Source organism: Carassius carassius, chromosome 36, assembly GCF_963082965.1.
Source record: "Carassius carassius chromosome 36, fCarCar2.1, whole genome shotgun sequence".
Taxonomy (NCBI): domain Eukaryota; kingdom Metazoa; phylum Chordata; class Actinopteri; order Cypriniformes; family Cyprinidae; genus Carassius; species Carassius carassius.
Window position 1 is genome coordinate 27,407,795 of NC_081790.1, and position 19,206 is coordinate 27,427,000.

At 35.4% G+C, this 19,206-nt stretch overlaps 2 protein-coding genes across 2 annotated transcripts; both read right to left on the bottom strand.

The window, feature by feature from the left end:
* Positions 1 to 2,770: 2,770 nt before the first annotated feature.
* LOC132116807 (lys-63-specific deubiquitinase) lies at positions 2,771 to 7,198 on the bottom strand. Its single transcript, XM_059525668.1, has 8 exons — positions 6,977 to 7,198; positions 6,772 to 6,892; positions 5,893 to 5,979; positions 5,714 to 5,802; positions 5,577 to 5,632; positions 5,213 to 5,344; positions 5,079 to 5,122; positions 2,771 to 3,324 (listed from the first exon to the last, which is right to left on the bottom strand). The coding sequence occupies exons 1-8, from the start codon at positions 7,079 to 7,081 to the stop codon at positions 3,176 to 3,178; spliced, it is 783 nt and encodes a 260-aa protein (XP_059381651.1). The 5' UTR covers positions 7,082 to 7,198; the 3' UTR covers positions 2,771 to 3,175.
* A 2,899-nt stretch (positions 7,199 to 10,097) lies between these two features.
* LOC132116808 (FUN14 domain-containing protein 1-like) lies at positions 10,098 to 13,226 on the bottom strand. The gene is made up of 5 exons (XM_059525669.1): positions 13,090 to 13,226; positions 11,380 to 11,527; positions 11,220 to 11,295; positions 10,991 to 11,119; positions 10,098 to 10,851 (listed from the first exon to the last, which is right to left on the bottom strand). Exons 1-5 carry the CDS (start codon positions 13,100 to 13,102, stop codon positions 10,774 to 10,776), a joined length of 444 nt encoding a protein of 147 aa, XP_059381652.1. The 5' UTR covers positions 13,103 to 13,226; the 3' UTR covers positions 10,098 to 10,773.
* Positions 13,227 to 19,206: the final 5,980 nt, after the last annotated feature.

Genomic DNA, 19,206 nt, shown 5'->3' on the forward strand with positions numbered 1-19,206 from the left:
GTTAATTTGCATGTGTTGTGAGGATTTGCAGCGTTTCTTAATTTGCATGTGTTGTGAAGGATCTGCAGCGTGTTTCGCTATATGCATGTGTTGTGAAGGATTTGTAGCACGTTTCGCTATATGCATGTGTTGTGATGATTTGCAGTGCGTTTCGCTATATGCATGTGTTGTGAGGATTTGCAGTGCGTTTCTCTATATGCATGTGTTGTGAGGATTTGCAGTGCGTTTCTCTATATGCATGTGTTGTGAGGATTTGCAGTGCGTTTCTCTATATGCATGTGTTGTGATGATTTGCAGTGCGTTTCGCTATATGCATGTGTTGTGATGATTTGCAGTGCGTTTTGCTATATGCATGTGTTGTGATGATTTGCAGTGCGTTTTGCTATATGCATGTGTTGTGATGATTTGCAGTGCGTTTCGCTATATGCATGTGTTGTGAGGATTTGCAGCGCGTTTCGTTATATTCATGTGTTGTGATGATTTGCAGTGCATTTCGTTATATGCGTGTTGTGATGATTTGCAGAGCGTTTCGTTATATGCATGTGTTGTGATAATTTGCAGCGCGTTTCGTTATATGCGTTTTGTGATGATTTGCAGCGCGTTTCGCTATATGCATGTGTTGTGAGGATTTGCAACACTTGTGTTGTCAAACTAATGAAGATGTTTTTTTTATTTGCTGGTGTTTTTTCAATTTGCATGTGTTTTCTTAAATTGCAGCGCTTTGAGCTCTCTAGGCCACCATACAAATACCCCCTTAATTGGCAAGGTAATAGAGAAGGTTGCTTTTGATCCATCTGTATTTGATACTGTTGAGAACGTACTCCTCAACAGGCTGGAAAAAGTGGATAGGGCTGTAAAGATTATATTTAATCAAGGCGGAGACTACTTTGTGAGCATAGGGAATTATGAATTTACCTGGACTGCCACAAAACATGGAGCTTCACCAGGCTCAATCCTTGCGCCTCTACTGTTTAATTTGTATATGCTCCCACTAGGCTACATAATTCGAAACAACATTGCTTATCACAGCTATGCAGCTGACACTCAAATCTACCTTTCTCTATCACCAAATGACTTCAGTCCCATTGACTGCCTGTGCCAGTGCCTAAATGAAATAAACAGCTAGATGTGCCGAAACTTTCTTCAGTTAAATAAAGACAAAACAGCACACCAGCACACTTTTTGACAGCACACCAAATATTCTCTGAATATTGATCTACAATAGGAGATTTTATTTTAACATACATTATGCACAGCAGCTTTAAAAAAAGGAGCAAAAGGTCCTCATATGTCTAGACCACAAGATCCAAACCACCAGCCTTTTTTTGGTGGGCTGGTGAAACAGTATGAGCTCTGTCCTGCCTATTTTGGAGGTGTTAATTAAACACAGTCAGCCTCTGGGACGTCATTGTTCACTACCTCATTGGCCCTTCTGCCATAAATATATCCAGGGGCCAAGGTCCCTTAGGCATCTCATCAAACACAATGCCCTCCAAACACACTCATAAACTCAGTTCCTACACACACACACTGACAGAACCCCTTTCCCCAGCCACCATTTCAGATTTATAGAGGCTTCAGGTTCACAGTCAACTTGGTTTCACACTAAATAAATGACAGTGTTCTGCCAGGAGTGATAACCAGTATGTTGATGCACAAGGAGGGAGAGACGTCTTTGCTCCCTCCATCAGTCTCAGAGCACATTTTTAATATTATCTGCTTGCTTCCAATCCCAGGATAAGTGCTTTCACACACAAACACACACACACACAAGCCATTCTATTTTAGTGGAGTGTTAGACCTCTCCTTGATACAAAATTGTATTACTTTAAGGTCCACTGTATGTAGCAATATTGGATAAAATAAAGGATATTTGCTCTATATGAGAATTTGCACTTCCATATGTTGGACAATATCTAGAGACCTGGTTCAGTGCATGAGATTCCATTTCTCGAGGACAGAAGTGCTGTAAAAAATGTTGTCGGAGTATGTGAGCTGACACTGCATTGGGCCATTTCCATAAACCACTGTCACCACAAGAGCAATGTGAGATCACTTTAGTCTGATCCCATCAAAACACAGCTCGCTTTCCAACAATAAATATCATGACACTCAACTGCACTCATTTTGGTAAATGATGTAGTGCAGATTTGAGTGACTTACTGCTTTTATACAACAAATATTAAAGATCATTATTCATTATGTATAATTATATGTTATATACCTCTAGGTAAGCGTATTCAGTCTGCTCTGCTTACCCAGTTTCACATCTAGAGATTAAGGACTGTCTGTTCAATAAAACTGTCTGGAGCTCAACAAGGACACCTGCGCCACCTAGTGACAACAAATAAAACAACATGTGACTACTGGCTTTTCAGTTGGATTCATATTTTTTTGCAACACATAGTGATGCTATGCAATTAGTTTTACATTAATACAGTAAGGCAAGATTAGTCAGCACCAGTGTGGCTTAACTTGTATAAAATCTTCTAAATACAGTTGAGTATTGGAAATGACTACAGTTAAAACAACCCTCAACCCAGTTTCAGTACTTCCAAACTACCAACTAAAATATTCATATTTGTATTTAATCTGGAAAAGCTCATCAGGGAGCTACCTGACATTCACAGAAACAAGTCTAGAGTGAAAATCTGCAATTATGCAACGTGTTACCGGGTTTAAGATGTTAGAGCTTTGATTTCTAAACACATTCCAAACTGAATTTAGTTAAGGAGAGAAAAGTGAGAAAAGAAACGTTCTGTAATCATTACGTGACTTTTTATTTCACACTGTCATATTAAATTGGCATGTATGTACATGCAGAGATTTACAGCTTATTAAAAAAATAGCACCAGTAAAATGTCTGTCAGTCACATTTACAGAACCATCAAAGTCATATCCATAAGAGAAAACAACAACAACAACCTTTTTAAGAATATGCAGTGAGTATACATATTACTACTACAAAGATACCAACTTGTAATACACATATATATATATATATATATATATAAGCACTAAGACAAAGCATTACAAATGTGCTCATGTTTCAAAATGTAAAATTACAGACATCCTCTTTTTGCCCTTCCAGTAATTCCTGATCAAAATGTGTCAGTAGGGCAGAAAAAACTGGGCTTTCAGTGCAAAATCTAAGAAATCCAAAAAATGATTCTCCTTATAATGAAGCCAGTTCTTGTGTCAGTAGCTCTTTCTCCTTCTGGAGTTTGATGATACTTTGTTTGTTCTGTTCCAGTCGGTCTTCCAGCCACTGCAGCAGCGGGCCGCTAATGGCCGACATCTGACTGCACAGGTTTTTAGTGAACACTGAGAAGCACACATAAATGCAAATTACAAAAGAACAACTGTAAAAATTGTTCTGTTACACACTTCACATTTGTGAAATGGACTAGGGAAGTCCCATACTATACACAAAAAAATATAAATAACTGATGAATTATTTATTTGAAAACAAATCTTTTTGCATTATTAATTTAATAATTGATCTTCTATGCATTTTCACATGGAATGTGATTGAATGATCTTATTTATAGAGCCCGGCCGATATATAGATTTGGCGATATTATCGGCCGATATGAGTCTGTCGCAGATATATCGGTATCTGCGAATATGCTGAAGATATGAAACTTTTTTTTTACATGATTTCTAATGCAGATAAAATGCTTGAAATAGTGTAATTATTTAGTTTGTCCAGCAGAGCACGCTCCATTGTTTTCTACTGGCGTCTTAGATGAAACGCTTTAAAGTCTATGGAAAACCATTGAAATTTGAACGGCAATATTTCCATAACGGCACGATGAATCCACACCAACTTCGGTCTTGTCGGTCAAAATTTTTAAAAGTCTTTCCCTTCAGTAAGGAGGTCTCTTGTTCAGACTGCAGCGTTCAAGCGTTGTCTTATTCAACCGTAAGTGCTCTGCGAAGTGGACTTTAAATGAAATTCCACCAAGGTACGTCACATTCAAAGGGCTTTAAAGTGCGCTTGATTCAAATTTATTTTGTATTTATTTACAGAAGTATATTATACCACACTTCACACTTGTGAAGACAAACGAGTGCAGATCAGTGAATTAATGTTACGAAGTGAAATAAACTTCAATGGAATAAAGTTTAAAAATAACTGAATTGAATTAAAGATGAATAAACTTCAACTTTACTGTTCAGAGCACGGATGTTAGACTCATTCTGGGTAATAAAGTTTATTGTTAAATGTCATGCCTCCATTGCACATCTGTCACGTTATTATAAGTTTTAGATCACCACATTTGAGTGATCATTGCAAAACAAAACAAAAAATTTTGTGTTTATGTATATATTTTCTGTATATGTATATACTGTATTCTATATATAGTACCGGTCAAATGTTTGAACACACGAATGGGAAAGTGTCCAAACCTTTGACTGGTATTGAACTATTATATAGGCTACTAGTGGTAAAACAGATCGTAGTTGATCCATATCTATATTTGATTTATACAGTAAACACGATGCAGTGTTATTTACCCTAATTATTACATTTCTGTATTTGCATTCTACCACCTTATTTTATTTGTAACATATTGTGTTGTATTTATCTATGCTTGTAATTTGTGTATTTGTTCTTATTTTTACTGGCAGTTCTCTTGTCTCTTTAATCATGTTTAAACTTTCTTAGTTAATCTAGTTGTATTTGCTGTGGTATCAAAGAAGTAGTTCACTTTAACAGTAATACAGTAATCACAGTAATAAATGGAAAGCAAGTAAAATTGCAATATTTTTCTTTTCTTGCTCATCTGAAAAATTATTTGATCCGTGGGTCAAAAACTGTAATGTGATTCGAACCATGAGATTTGTGATCTGTTGAACAAGTATAATATACACAAATAATATATATATATGCCTTTTTACACCATAATGTTGGTATCAGCCCCAAAAACCCCATATCAGTCAGGCTCTACTTATTTATTCAATCTACAGCTGCTTCACACTGAAAAGATGCTGTAAAACATTCAAAATAAAATCAGCTGATTTTATTCACCCACTAGTTCCTTCAGGAAATACAAAGTAGATTTAATAATTACCTGATCCATTATGTATCTTTGTGATTGGATCCAGATGAGATAAACTAAAATATTGGTGCAAAAAAATGTTGCATGAGGTCCTGATTAACCATTGACAAAGTTAAACAATCTGAAACATAATCCACAAGGAATACCTGTGAATCCTTCTGTATGTATCCTGTTCTTCTTGACAGAGGATTCTGGGTAGCTCCACAGCAGACTCCAGACACACTTTCCCGATGGCTTCATGTGGGATTACATGGATGGGGATCTCAATCCGCTCATACCTTGTCATAAGAGAGGAATGCAATTTCCATATTTATGAGCAAAAACACTACATAAAATCCTTTTTTATCATCAAATACTGAGAGATCAGATAAACAGAACATACGATACCAGTCAGGTGTGGACACACATCAATTTATCTTTTTGTTTATGGGACTATAATCTAATGTTTTAGATTATGTGCGATGCATGGATCTGAGTTGCAAATCTAAAAATGTAAAGCAGATTATTTACTCTGAGCCTTTTTGGGCTTGTACTGACTGGAAACAGGTGTACAGGACTCTACCAGTCTGCAAGAGAAATAAAAGAAAAGTAATTGTAAAAACGTGACAATCAAATAAGTCGACATCAAGACGATGATCTTAATATACCTTTGTGTTTTTATCTTCTATAAAGCATGAGAAGATGAGTCCAACAAAACCCTGATCCATCATCTGATACATTGCTTGAGTCCTAACATCTGTATAATGCAAGAAGAATTGGAATTTCATTCAAATAAAGGGAAGATAAAAATGCATAATTCCATGCATTCATTAAAAAAAGAACTAACCAACATGTGATGGCCACACAGTGATGTGTGGATGAGAGTGGTACCAGCCCACAACCCTCATGGGACGTCCTGTCATCTCAGCCAACCTGTGCCTCGTATTAAGAAAACTAGCTAAATAATATCAGGATTTCACTGAATGATACATTTCATTAAGAATCATTTTAAACATTATGTTAAGGCTTTATGAATCAGAAAATGATGTCCACTGATATATAAACATAAATGGGTCCAAATGTCTGAAACAAGTAGTGCATTTTTCCCTTTACATCATTATTTCATTATGAGCATTTTGAATTGAGTGAAAGGTTTCATTGAAACATGTATTTTGGAAGGTATTAGAATGCATTTAGTATGTCCTCCACTTAATTCAATTCATGTTTACATGTGGTTTAGCACATGTAAAAATAATATGACATTTTGCTTTAATAACAGTGGCACCCAAGTTTATCCAAAACTTCATGGTCTTCACTCACCAACTTAATTGCATTTTGCAAATATAAACAAATTTAGATTTAAATGTCTGCGAAAATGTTGGTACAGAAGCATGATTTTTAAGTATTAAATGTTTGGTATTTAAAGCTATCATAGAAACAGTTACCCAAAGCATTATACATTTCAAAACAAATCAGTGGGAGTGTTTGATGCATGCCATGGTGTTGAAAGATCACTGTAGTTACATGGTTTTTCTTCAACTTAAGAAATACCGTGGTATTACCTTGGTGCTTGTCCTGCTAGAGAACCAGGTTTTTAAGACGAGGTTTGTGTGGCAGAATGAAGAAAAACAAGATAATAAAAAAACGGGCCCATAAATGACCACTAAAAAGGTTATATAAATAAGAATGCACATATTAAATGTAAGAGAGCGTATGTGAGAGGATATCTCTGCCTCGGTGGACGCTGCTGACAGCTGCTCTGGGGAAATCTCCACTCGGTCTTTCCTCTTGTCTGATCGACGCAGAATTATGACAGAATGGATGTGCACGATGCGGTTTGTGTCCACCTGTTGGTCATTAACAGAGCTGTTGTCGTTCACGCGCATCTATACAGAACAACACAAACACAAACAAACACAAGAACTTCAAACCTCGCCGATGCAGAGCCCCATTACTTCCTCCTTCTCCGTGCTCAGAGCGTGATTCATACAGACTAGAAATGCGTCTGACTCTAAATGTACAGCGCTCACTGCCATTATGTGAAGTATAATCTAACAGTATACGTTTTCTCTGATTTGTTTGTTTGTTTATCACTGTACCGCACTTCCACTTCAGCAAAGCGCATGCGCTACATTGAATTCCTTCCGACAGGAAACAGAAGAGGGACTTTTTTTACGGTGACCGGGAAGGAATATGTTTTGTTGTACATGGCAAGCCGATTTGAAAAAATGATAATTCTGGATTTCAGGAATGAAATCTTTACTTGTTAAATAATGGTAATTCTTGATATCAAAAATGGAATCACTCACGGATAGGTCTGTGAAGCTTTGGGAAGGCAGCGATTCGATTTGATTCACGATTCATAGGTTTTCGATTCGATTCAAAAACGATTTTTGCAGATTTAGAACGATTCAGTTCGATCCGATTCACAATTAAATTCGATTCGATTATTACGATTCGATTCTGCATTCTTTAAGTGCATTCACAGGATTATTTAAATGCTTAGTCAGGAGGCAAATTACACAGCAGCCTTTATGGTTAGAGAACCATAGGTTAGAAAAAAATAAACAAAATTGTCCATTGTTAGATGCTATTATATAAATATATAAACTGCTGGACAACATTTGTAATCTATATTTTTTTTCCTAATGGCAATTTTATGATTGTTTTATATATATGTACAATAAACAATTATTTAAATTTTCTGCACAGAATAAGGTAGAAAATATACTTTATAGATTCTGTACTGTAATAAATAATATGTAAATTAGCACTACATCATTCATAAATTGTATTTTGTTTTGTTTTTTAGCATTTCATCAGTTCATTCTGCTTTTATTCAGTTTAGCTGCAGATAAAGCCTGGCACGTCTATGAGAGCGAGATCGCTTCTCTTTCAGTGTGAAAACTTCTTTATCTCATTTTCATAAAATAACATTTTATGCGTCAGATTATCAGATAAACCTCGCGCTCTTATTTCAAGGTTGTTGGTAATGCAGTGGTTATTTTAACAGTTTCCTTCGTACATTCAGTTCATCAGCATTGTTAAAACACATTTATCATTCAATGTGCGTGTGATTTAGACCCTTAAATTTCTGCTCTGTCCATGTAATATGCAGCTTTTGACTACTCAGTTAACGCTGTCGGGACTCGGTAAGATGCAGAGAGCAATTAAACTTCACTTCACTTTAGTATTACTGGCCATGAGTCCTGAGGAGAGATCACACATCCCTGTGTCAGAGACGAACGGAGCGCGAGCACAATCCTGTGACAGTATTAGTGGAGTGCGTGCATGAAGAAGAGAAGCGAGGCGAACACTGATCAAGGTCTCCATTAGTTCGTGCTTGTAGTAATTTAATGTGTATATATTTTGAAAGCATTGAATCGCTATAGAAAGATTCATTTGATTCTTAGCGTTTTAAATCGATTACTGTCCAAGATCGGCGATTCACGATTCAAAAATCAAGTTTTAAGATCAATGCATATGCAACGTCAGAGTTTGTAATCGATGCATGGAGAAAACGAGAGAATCGTTACACCCCACAAATTTTTTATTTTGGCTAGTAAAAAGTGCAAGTCTTAATTCACTATTAAAATATCACAATAGCTTGAAATTCAGATGCAATTACAGATAAATAGCTATTCCATTCTGACATACCAAGAAGGTCCTGTCACTTTTATTTGTATAGAATACAGTTTTGTTAGATATAAGACCCTTCTTCCTCGGCTGAGCCCTTTGAAGTTGCACTGAAACTGTATTTTGGAAGTTCAAACTCGCGGGCACCATAGAAGTCCACTATAAGGAGAAAATTCCTGAAATGTTTTCCTCAAAACAACATAATTTCTTTACGACTGAAGAAAGAAAGACATGAATATCTTGGATTGGTCAAGGGGGTGAGAACATTATCTGTAATGTTTTGTTCTGGAGGTGAACTGCTCCTTTAACACTGTTGTGTGTTCATGATGCTGTGGTGTATCTCCTGAAGTTGTGATATGTTGTTCTGAGCCATATAAAGAGACTCTCTACGGCTCTGATATTGTTCTGTTTTTTTATGACAATAAAGCATAATAGCTTAAAAAGCCACAAAAAGCAATGTCGTTCCCTCAACGTAAATCGAGATCACTGTTTGACATCATGTTTCGGAGATTGTCTTATTACTGGGAAATAGCAACTTTTGCATCTCTAATCCTGAATCCTTTCTTTCGCAAAACTGTCCCTGACTTCTCTTATGAAACCATTGTTGTTGTTTTTTGTTGTTTTGAACCCTAAAAACATATAAATCTAAAAAGATTGGCTAATGTCAGGCATGTTGAAGTCTTTAAAATCAATTCTCGAAAATAAGGACTATGAAACAACAAAGACTGTTATAAGTTTTTTCTCCACACAGGTCTTTATTTGAGGTTGTAATATATGAGATAGAGTTCTTCAGATGAACTTAGGAGGGCAGCAATACGCCATTGAAGCGTCTAAGCTGCCGCAAATCACAAAAGAAGAAGATATGTTGAAGATTAGGGTGTTTTCTAACCGGAACAAATTTGGAGTTGCACAGTCAGGTCCACTACAAAGAATGACAAATTTTTCCTCGAAGCTGCAGCTTGGCTGTACATATCTTAAAATAAGATGCCACAGAAAGAGCCTTGTCAAAAACAGGCATGTGCCATACAGAGATGTTTACAAGGTTTATGATCTCAGTGTTAGTTTAACCTTGCTTTGCATAAAGACTACAGACTGTTTATTAGAAGCAGTTTAACCATTTTGTGACTTTTTAACAGCCAACAAATACACTGAAAGCCTTTGTGAGGATGTGATTCAAACCATGAGGAAGTGCTGTGAAAACCCTCGTATATTGCTCTGGATTTATCAAGGAACACAAATCTACAGACACAAAGACAATCCTTTAACAGAAAGCCAAGCAGTACACATGTATTATTTACTGCAAGAGACTTCCATGGACATATGAAATAGATATTCTTTAAAGATTATATAACAGTGTGGACTGATCGCAGTCATCCTCCACTTACAATCAAACTTTCATTAAATCATCAAACTCTCTCTGGCTCTCACTCTTTATTCAACCTAGTAATACAGTTCAGTGAGATTATTATGAATTTGACATCTGGAATACTAACTGGACTTAATATTGTGTGTATTATTTTAACATTATAAATATTATGTGCTGAGCATTAGCTGAAATTTAGGAAAAAAGATCAAACATATTTATGAATATCAAAAAACAACAACTAAAAAAAGACAAACCAGAATTGTTTAAAACCTGACTGTCTATTTACTTTAAACATTTCTGTCATTATTAATTAAAATTACAACTTTTATTGACTCCCCTGTCTTTGAAGTAATGTCCAGATTCACAAAACATTTAAACAATAAAATGCATTTAGTTTAGTCACAGTGTTTTTAAAGGGCCAATTTCAAATGTTTTAACTATTTACATGTTTAAGCAAGCTGACTTATCAAGTCTGGTGTCAAAAATTGTTTGTACCAAAATAATACAGCAAAATGTTCAAATAAACCAAATTTAACCGGGGCTTTAAGTACAAACTAAAGCAATGCACAATCAAAAAAACTGAAAGCATGAAAACTGAAAGCATACATTCTTAATGTTTCCTTATGAACACATCCTAACAATCTAATGTTGCTCTACGTTAAATACAAGCTGCAATAATCTGATGTTTGATGACATCCTCAGCGTGTAAGACAATGATAAGAGATCCTATGAAGCCAGACCCAGCAGGAATCCCCCAGCGAAACCTCCCGTGAGAACAATGTTGTTCTTGACAAATACTTGCACCTACGTGGAGAGAAAACATTTCAATGAATGGTCCCTGCTTAAAATCAATGACACACTTTTCATTCCAGTGATAGTGCTTTACAATGAGTTTGTGAATATTACATAAAGGCAAATACAAATCCCAACAGCATTTCCTTACCTCATTCAATTTCGTTCTCACTTCTTTAGGAGGCTTGTCTGAATTCAACTTCAGCTGCTTCTTTGCCTTGTTCACGTCTTGCTCGACTCTTTTCCAGTCTATCTGAATGTATCCTGTGTGATGAGCGATCTGAAAGTGAATTGGAGATTGCTTATATCTTGAAACAATCATAAAGCATATACACTCTCAACATGACGGTTACGATAAGCACTTGGTCTTTACACTTTACCTGGAGCAAAAAGAAACCGCCGCCGACAGCCGACGCTGCCAGCTTCCCAACTTTCTGAAACAAGTACCCTGCACACCTGAGAGAAACACAAGAGCAAGCGGTTCACATCTACTCTTCTCACTGTGTTACTACGCAGGCATCAATGTTCATAATGACCCACCATCCGCTCACTCCTCCAATGGCCAGCTGTTTTGCAACAGCGTACTTCTCAGCAGCGGGTCCGGAGTTATTTTTACCAAACATCTTGTTCCACCACCCTTGTTTCTTAAGATGCTCTGCCAGTTCTATCACATCTAAGGTTTCAGTGTCTGTTGGAAGAAACACAGTAATATTCTTTTTTTAATAATATATTTCAATGAATCCAGACTTACTTACAAACCACAAGTTAAAATATTCATGCTACAGAAAAGAAAAGCTACATTTCTTCTTGCCTCTCTTTGATTTTGAGCACAAATATTTTTTAAATAAATAACATTCATTGTATTTTTTTTTTTTTTTTTTTTTTAGAAATTATATTATTTATTCATTCAAATAAAAAAATGCTACTTCTTTGTACTTTATGCCTAAATAAAAATATACAAATTTTAAAAACAGAAATTAAAAACAAATTCAAGTTTTCATATTGCATGCGTGTCGCTGTTTCTGGTATGTTGAGTCATACCTGAAGGCATAGAAGTGTGTTTAAAGTAAGCATTAAGTCTACTTGGATATACTGTTGTGGGTAGAAACGCTGGCTGATACAGTACAAGGTCAAGGATAAAAACAGTCTGATAATAAATGAGAAGATGAAAGTGAAAGTGACGTGACATTCAGCCAAGTATGGTGACCCACACTTGCTCTGCATTTACTTGCTCAGCAATTAACCGATCCAAAGTGCACACACACACACACAGCAGTGAACACACACACACACACACACACACTGTGAACACACACCGAGCAGTGGGCAGCCATTTATGCCATTTATCACCGAAGTCGTGGTATTGTTAGCCCGAGATTCGAACCCACAACCCTAGGGTTAGGAGTCAAACTCTCTAACCACTAGGCCACTACTTCCCACTAGATTAATTGCAAAGCCACTGTTCTCCATCCAGGTGGGATACAGGAGCACCCGGAGAGAACGATCACTGTCTGAGAGCTCTCAGCATCTTTACATGATAACCCTGTCCCTGACTAATGACGAAAGCTTGCTGGATTCCAGACATAAGCCAGACACAGAAATAGAAATAGCCCACTGCTGCAGCCAACAGACAGCACAGTATCACTTTCTTTCACACGCATCTGAAGTAAAGAGAGATGAGACTGACATGCCAATGCCAGGAGTATGACTTGGCACACTCACACAGTGTCTAACTCTTCTTCTTAGGGTGAATCTTAATAATGGTTTTGTAGATTTTCTTTGCATGCCGAGTGAACTGATGTTTCTCTGTCCTTGATAGGATAACTCCAACAGCTGGGTATTTCAGCCGTTCTAGTAAACACACCCAAGGTTTCTCACATGTGAAGGACGAGGGGTGTGTGGGTAACTTGACTCAAGCCACACACATTCATTGGTTTTGCATGAGACTTTGTGCTTTTCTAGTGTGTGAATATGCGTGTCACAACGTTTTAAATGCTGTATAATTAAAATAATCTCTCTCCGTCGTTTGAAATGCTTCCATACGCGGTTGAAATTAGTATTTTAATGTGAATTGCACTACGTATCTTACTGAAGGACGTGTGTTTACACGTGTGTAATCGTAAATCAGCAACTCTCAAGGTCCTTTGGTGACGAGGAGGCTTGTTATAACGTCAAACAGAGAAATGTGGTAATATGCAGTCTTATTTAAATGTGTATTAAGTGATAGAGATAGAAAAGTGTGGCGCTTACCCTTCTCGGACATTTCCCTGCGTGATTTCTATCCGGTGTTACAATATATTCAGTTCCTGAAATATTTGGTCCCACTGGGTGGCGCTTACATGAATATTCATCAGCATACGCCATCGTGGGCGGGGCCTACAGGCACATGCGCGTGACCGCGTTTTCTCTTATGGATTATTTCAAGCAGGTAATAAAGTTGAACGAGGTTTCTTAAACTACTCATGTGACTGTTCACATTTTGGGTAACACTTTAGAAAACTGTTTCTTACATACTGCATAACTAATAAGGAATTATTGAAGAACTAAAACAGGTGATTATTCATTAACACTTTAACTCACTACTGTTCACTGCTAAGGAAGATGTGTTAATTAATCAGTATGTAATAATATAATTTTATGATTGTGTTAAGTAGCGGCTAGCTAATCTATAACTAATGTATTCTGTCATACCTCCTGAAGAACTACTGTTAATTATCTACTAGTTAAGGTTCAAGGAAAATAACTATGAAGGAACTACTAATGAACAGTTTTACACAATTACATTGAATTGTGACCCTTTCATATAAATGTTATTAGCAGTAGTAGTAGTAGTATGAAAATGCTATATAAATAAATGCAATACATTTTATAGAGGTTTTGCCTGTGTTGTGTTGTGAGTGTGTTTGTAAGAAATCAGCTTCCGATAGGAACCCCACCACCACTCAAGTGCCTTGTGATAACTTACCTTAGTTTTTATATTTTATATACAGTACTATGTGTGCCTCCTCATCATATACCACATTACCATTAGTTCAATTTCTGTATGTAAGGCAAAGCCTGAGGAAAAGTGAAAATATAGGTATCCAATTAGTAATTAATAAAGAATTATCAAATAATTCTGCAGGTGAAAATTCTATTCTAAAGTGAAAATATTGGGAACCCATTAATAATTAATAAAGAATTATTAGATAATTCCTCAAGAATTACTTAGAATCTTAAACAGTATTCTAAAGTGAAAATATTGGGAACCCATTAGTACTTATTAATTAATTATAAAATAATTCTGCATGACTTATTTTGAACCTGATACACAGGGCCGTAGCTGGGGTCAGCGGGGCCCCAGTGAAGGTTGTACCAATGGGCCCTGTTTGAAATGGTTTAATTTGTATGTTCGTTCGTTTTTATTTATTTTTACTATTTACACAATGTTTAAGTTTTTTTCAAGTTTGTAGGTGTCAGGGTACAAAAACTGAATAATTAAATGTAAAATAGCACTGGATAGTCTTCAATGTAAAAATGAAATATACAATCAAACCTACATTTATTCAGACACCTTCAACATTTCTCACATTATTACAGTTTATTTGCTATCGCTTGTAAAATGGTTATAAAATATGACAAGAACTTAGAGTTAAACCGTATCAGGACAAATTCATCTTGATAATGTCATAACTTTGAAAGAAATGTATACAATCAACCAAAACTACAGACAACTGTCATGACAATATATACACAACTATCAATATTTTGTTGACCAATTAAGACAATTTTTTAATTTGTAGCCTATTAATGTCTGACCTCTAAACAAATTACAGCTCATCCATTAACATTGTCCTTTTCATAAATGAACACACAAATGCATTGGTGTCAACTAAAGCAAGGTTAACCTTAGTTTAAGTAATGTTATGATTAGTCCAATAAGTCGTTTTAATACTAGTTATTATTTGTTATTTATTAGTTATTGTTTTTTGCTGTAATAGCCTATTTTCTTTTTTTGACTTTATTTGTTTACATCTCATTGTTGTGCCGAAATGTTTATGGTTAGGATTCGCTGTAATTTCAAACAGAGCTGTTCATATATACTTGTGAAAATGCTTTCCAGAAGTCTGTGAGAGATGTTCCTTCATGGCATAATCTGTGCATTGAACAAAAATCAGAATTACCAGTTTATTGGATGTTAAATGCTTCACAAATTGAATGTTTCACATACAATGAACCAATTATTTATTAGCCACAGCAAATGCACATTGCCAGGTGTGGTGGGTCAAGAACATTAATAAAAATAGTGTCATTTAAAAAGAAGTATATAAAGCCATGGAAATAATATAATGTGATATACCCTAGTTATCTAACTATCATAAATACTATTTAGACTGTTTAAATTTGATAAACAAAATCATCTCTCTCCATAAATTTCTGTGTAGAATGTATTGAGGTTCATCAATGCATTCATTAAGTGGAAATGTATTTTATAGTAAGAAAAGGGTTTTAAAAATAAACGTTTTATTCATATTTATAGGTAAAAACCAGAATGTTGGTCAAGAAAAATCATTGGATCAATGGCCAAATTACTACAGCATGTCTAATGAAATATTTATTCAAATATGTATCTATACATTTCCTTCATTTTTGTGAGCTATACCTTTTCCTGTACATTGTAGACCAGTGTCTTGATGAAGATGTTTATTGCAGCCTAGCAGTGACACGTTACACCTTGGGTTCAACAGTCAGAATGAACCCAGAACATCCTAAACTGAAACTGAATGATACATTCTTACTAAAACTGATAAGAGGTAGCAGGCCTGTTTTGTAGATTAATGGTTAGTATCACTTAATTTGACCAACATTTTAATGCACTGAATACAACAGCTAATGCAACGGAAGCTTAACATTTATGATAATCTTTGATAAAGAAAGTATGAGGGTTGTGTATCAAAATGATGTTCAGTTGAGTGTAGAGCAACATTCAAGCACACAAGGATGCAATTCCAAGTTCTTGTGTGGATTTGAGCTATCAGCTTATAATTTAAAGGCTATTTTTATAATACAGACAACACAGGTAGATACAGAATAAAACCACAAGAATATATTAGTAAATATGTATTTAAACAGGAAATCATACACATACACTGTCATGGAATGTCAACATGTAACATCTAAGAGAAATTAAAGGATCAGTTCTGTAACAGTTCAAGGATAAGCAGAGTACTGAGAAACACATGTAACAGAAACGAAAATGTGAACATTCATAAGAGTAGGCTAGTTTAAGCTTAACTTCGTTCAACTTTATTACTGATCTGAGGCGCTCATGCTAATCATTTCTGTTCCACGCGCCTGTGCTCGAAGGCCCCGCCCACGATGGGGTATGCTGATGAATATTCACGTGAGCGCCACCCAGTGGAACCAAATATTTCAGGAACTGAAAATATTGTAACATCGGACGATCAATCAAAGAGTATAGAAGTAACAAGAGGCGAAACTCCGTTGCAGTTTTGATAACAATCGCTAGATGGCGCTGCTATCGCGCTGCCGCCATTTTGGACTGAACCAACGGCTTTACCGTTGGCAGAACTACAGTATACACTGCAGCATTATGTCTGTAAGGCAAGGCAAGGCAAGTGGTAATTCAAAGTGCTTTACATAAAAGAAAGTAAAATAATAATGAAGAAAAATAATAACAAAAATAAAACAAGCAATTTTAAAACTTTTAAAATGATTAAAACATTTTAAAAACAGTTAAAAAATGATTTTACATAAAAAAATAAAATAAAATAAAAAAACAGTGAAATATAGTGCAATCAATTCGGACATTGCACAGTGCTCATTCAATAAAAGCACAGCTAAACAGATGGGTTTTGAGTCTAGATTTAAATGTGACTAGTGTTTTAGCACATCTGATGTGATATGCTCAGATCTGGTCTAGTCAGAATCCTGGCAGCAGTGTTCTGGATGAGCTGCAGCTGTCTAATGGTCTTTTTGTGAAGGCCGGTGAGGAGCCCATTACAATAGTCCACCCTGTAAATTGGAAACAAAGAAAACAGTGTTCTGCCATCAACTGTAATAACTATCAGTGTACAACTAAGCAACTAGCATTTCATAGGCTAGATTCCCCAAAGATTCAGAGAGGTAAAATAGAAAATTGTTTTATCAACGTTAAAGTGAGCTAACGTCAACCATAACAGGTGCTGTAACGTTAATGTAAGCTATCCCATGACCGCAGTAACAGTTTGCTAACGTTATGTATTTGGTCAAAATTGGGTCAAGACTCGATATGGGCTTTTCAAATCGCATATTTTCAGAGATATATGAACACCTGACCTGGCAAATGACCGCTTTATTAATGGTTGTAATTCAAGAATGCTTTGGAATATAGACTTACTGTATGGTTGGTCTTGTTTTAGAAGACATTTGCTAGGTTATTGTTGAAGTTAAATAAATTATGAAAGTGAAACAGAAAAAAAGTTATATAAGTTTGAGTTTATTAAAATGTACAAATTAAAAAATATAATTATTTATATTCTATATAAAAAATACATATATATATATATATATATATTACAAAATATATTTTACTCTATAACTGCAAGAAAATGAAAGCAAAAAATCTGAACAAGTTGTGTTTCACATTTTAGAGACATGGGATGTCTGCTATAGCGATATTAAAAACTAGAAACTACTATTTAATTCCCTCAACCGCTTTTGAATTGGAACCGGTATCATTCAATTCTATGACAGCTGTGTTGCATTCAGTCCAAGATGGCGGAGCTGCAGCTCTGCGCATGGGTGAGTTTGTTGCTATGGAACGTTCTATTGAGTTTCGCCTCTTGTTACTTCTATACTCTTTGGATCAATGTCGTGCGCATTCTCTCCGTCACGTGACAGAAGGCGTGTTCTGCTTGAAGCGGCGATCGGAGTGACATCAAAATACCGCGAGAGCGAGATTGATTCGAAAGCATAAGCCGCATGCTCTCGCGGTACTTTGATGTCATACACCGATCGGTCTGCGCTGTTAAAAGTAATGTTTTATAGTGGGCTATACTATATTGAAAACAGATGCAACAGAAAATATTCAATTTAGGGCATTACTTCATTCATTTTCTATGGTATTCCCAAGTAGACTGTCTTGAAACATTAGAAAGTTATATATTATTTAATTCATTCATTCATTCATTCATTCATTTGTTTTATCTCATTGGAATAGCAGGATCAAGTTTTTCCCAGGTTTTGAGTCAAAGCACAAATGCTACCAACAAAAAAGGCTAATAATAATAAAACATAAAAAAAAAACTTTCCAAACTACATGTTCTTTTTCATAATTGTCATGTGGGCAAATTGTCATGTGTATTAAATGTTATATGCATAAAATGTATTATTTACAATGATTTGTTGGTAGAAATGTAAAAATATGATCAGATGTGTCTGTTATATATTATGTATACATTTATTTATTTATTGGTGCAGTTTTCACAGGCAAGATGTAAGTTTGCTGCAACTGACTTCAGTTGTTGCTTCTTTGTGTGGCCTTTAGTTTTGTCTAATGCATGCTCCGTATGGTTAAAATCAGGAGACTGACTTGGCCATTGCAGAATAAATCACTTTTTTACTTTCAAAAACTCTTGGGTTGCTTTTGCTGCATGTTTTGGGTCATCGTCCATTGGTACTATAAAGCACCACCCAATCAACCCTTACGAAAGGAAAATATATTTACCAATATATTTCTTCAAATATATTGTGATATATTGTAATATATTAATATCCCTTTTTATTTTCTAAAATATTATATATTTGAATACATTTAATAATATATTGATGATACATATATTACATAATATATTGCAAAATATACAAATGATTGCCACTTTCAATATATTGCAATATATTGGAAAAAATAAATATATATAAGAATATATGCCTAATATATTACATGATATTTTCCAATATACTGCAATATATTTTTGTTTCATAAGGGAAGTTTGCTCCATTTGACTGAATCTGGGCAGATAGTATATCTCATACACTTCAGAATTCATCTGACTGCTTCTGTCCTCTGTCAGTCATCACTAAACTCCAGTAACCCGGTGGCACTGGAAGCCATGCATGCTCACGCCATCACACTGCTCCATGTTTCACAGATGATGTTGTGTGCTTTGGATCATGAACTGTTTCAAGCCTTCTCCAGACTTTTTTCTTCCAGTCATTCTGGTACAGGTTGAGCTTAATTTCAGCTGTCCAAAGAATGCTTTCCAAAAAGTGCTCTAGCTTTTTTAGATGTTTTTTATTTGGCCTTGTTTGCACCCTCTTTCACAAGGTTCTGAAAGAGTGACTAGCACAGAAAAAAAAAATGATTTCATTAACCTAACTTCATTT

Coding starts and splice junctions, on each gene's coding strand:
- LOC132116807 (XM_059525668.1), bottom strand. CDS start 7,081: ATGGCAGTGAGCGCTGTACATTTAGAGTCAGACGCATTTCTAGTCTGT. Junction 6,893..6,976: donor TGGGGCTCTGCATCGGCGAG/GTTTGAAGTTCT, acceptor AATGACCAACAG/GTGGACACAAACCGCATCGT. Junction 5,803..5,892: donor TGTGTGGCCATCACATGTTG/GTTAGTTCTTTT, acceptor TGCATTATACAG/ATGTTAGGACTCAAGCAATG.
- LOC132116808 (XM_059525669.1), bottom strand. Junction 11,296..11,379: donor ATTGGAGGAGTGAGCGGATG/GTGGGTCATTAT, acceptor TGTTTCTCTCAG/GTGTGCAGGGTACTTGTTTC. Junction 10,852..10,990: donor TGAGAACGAAATTGAATGAG/GTAAGGAAATGC, acceptor CTCTCCACGTAG/GTGCAAGTATTTGTCAAGAA.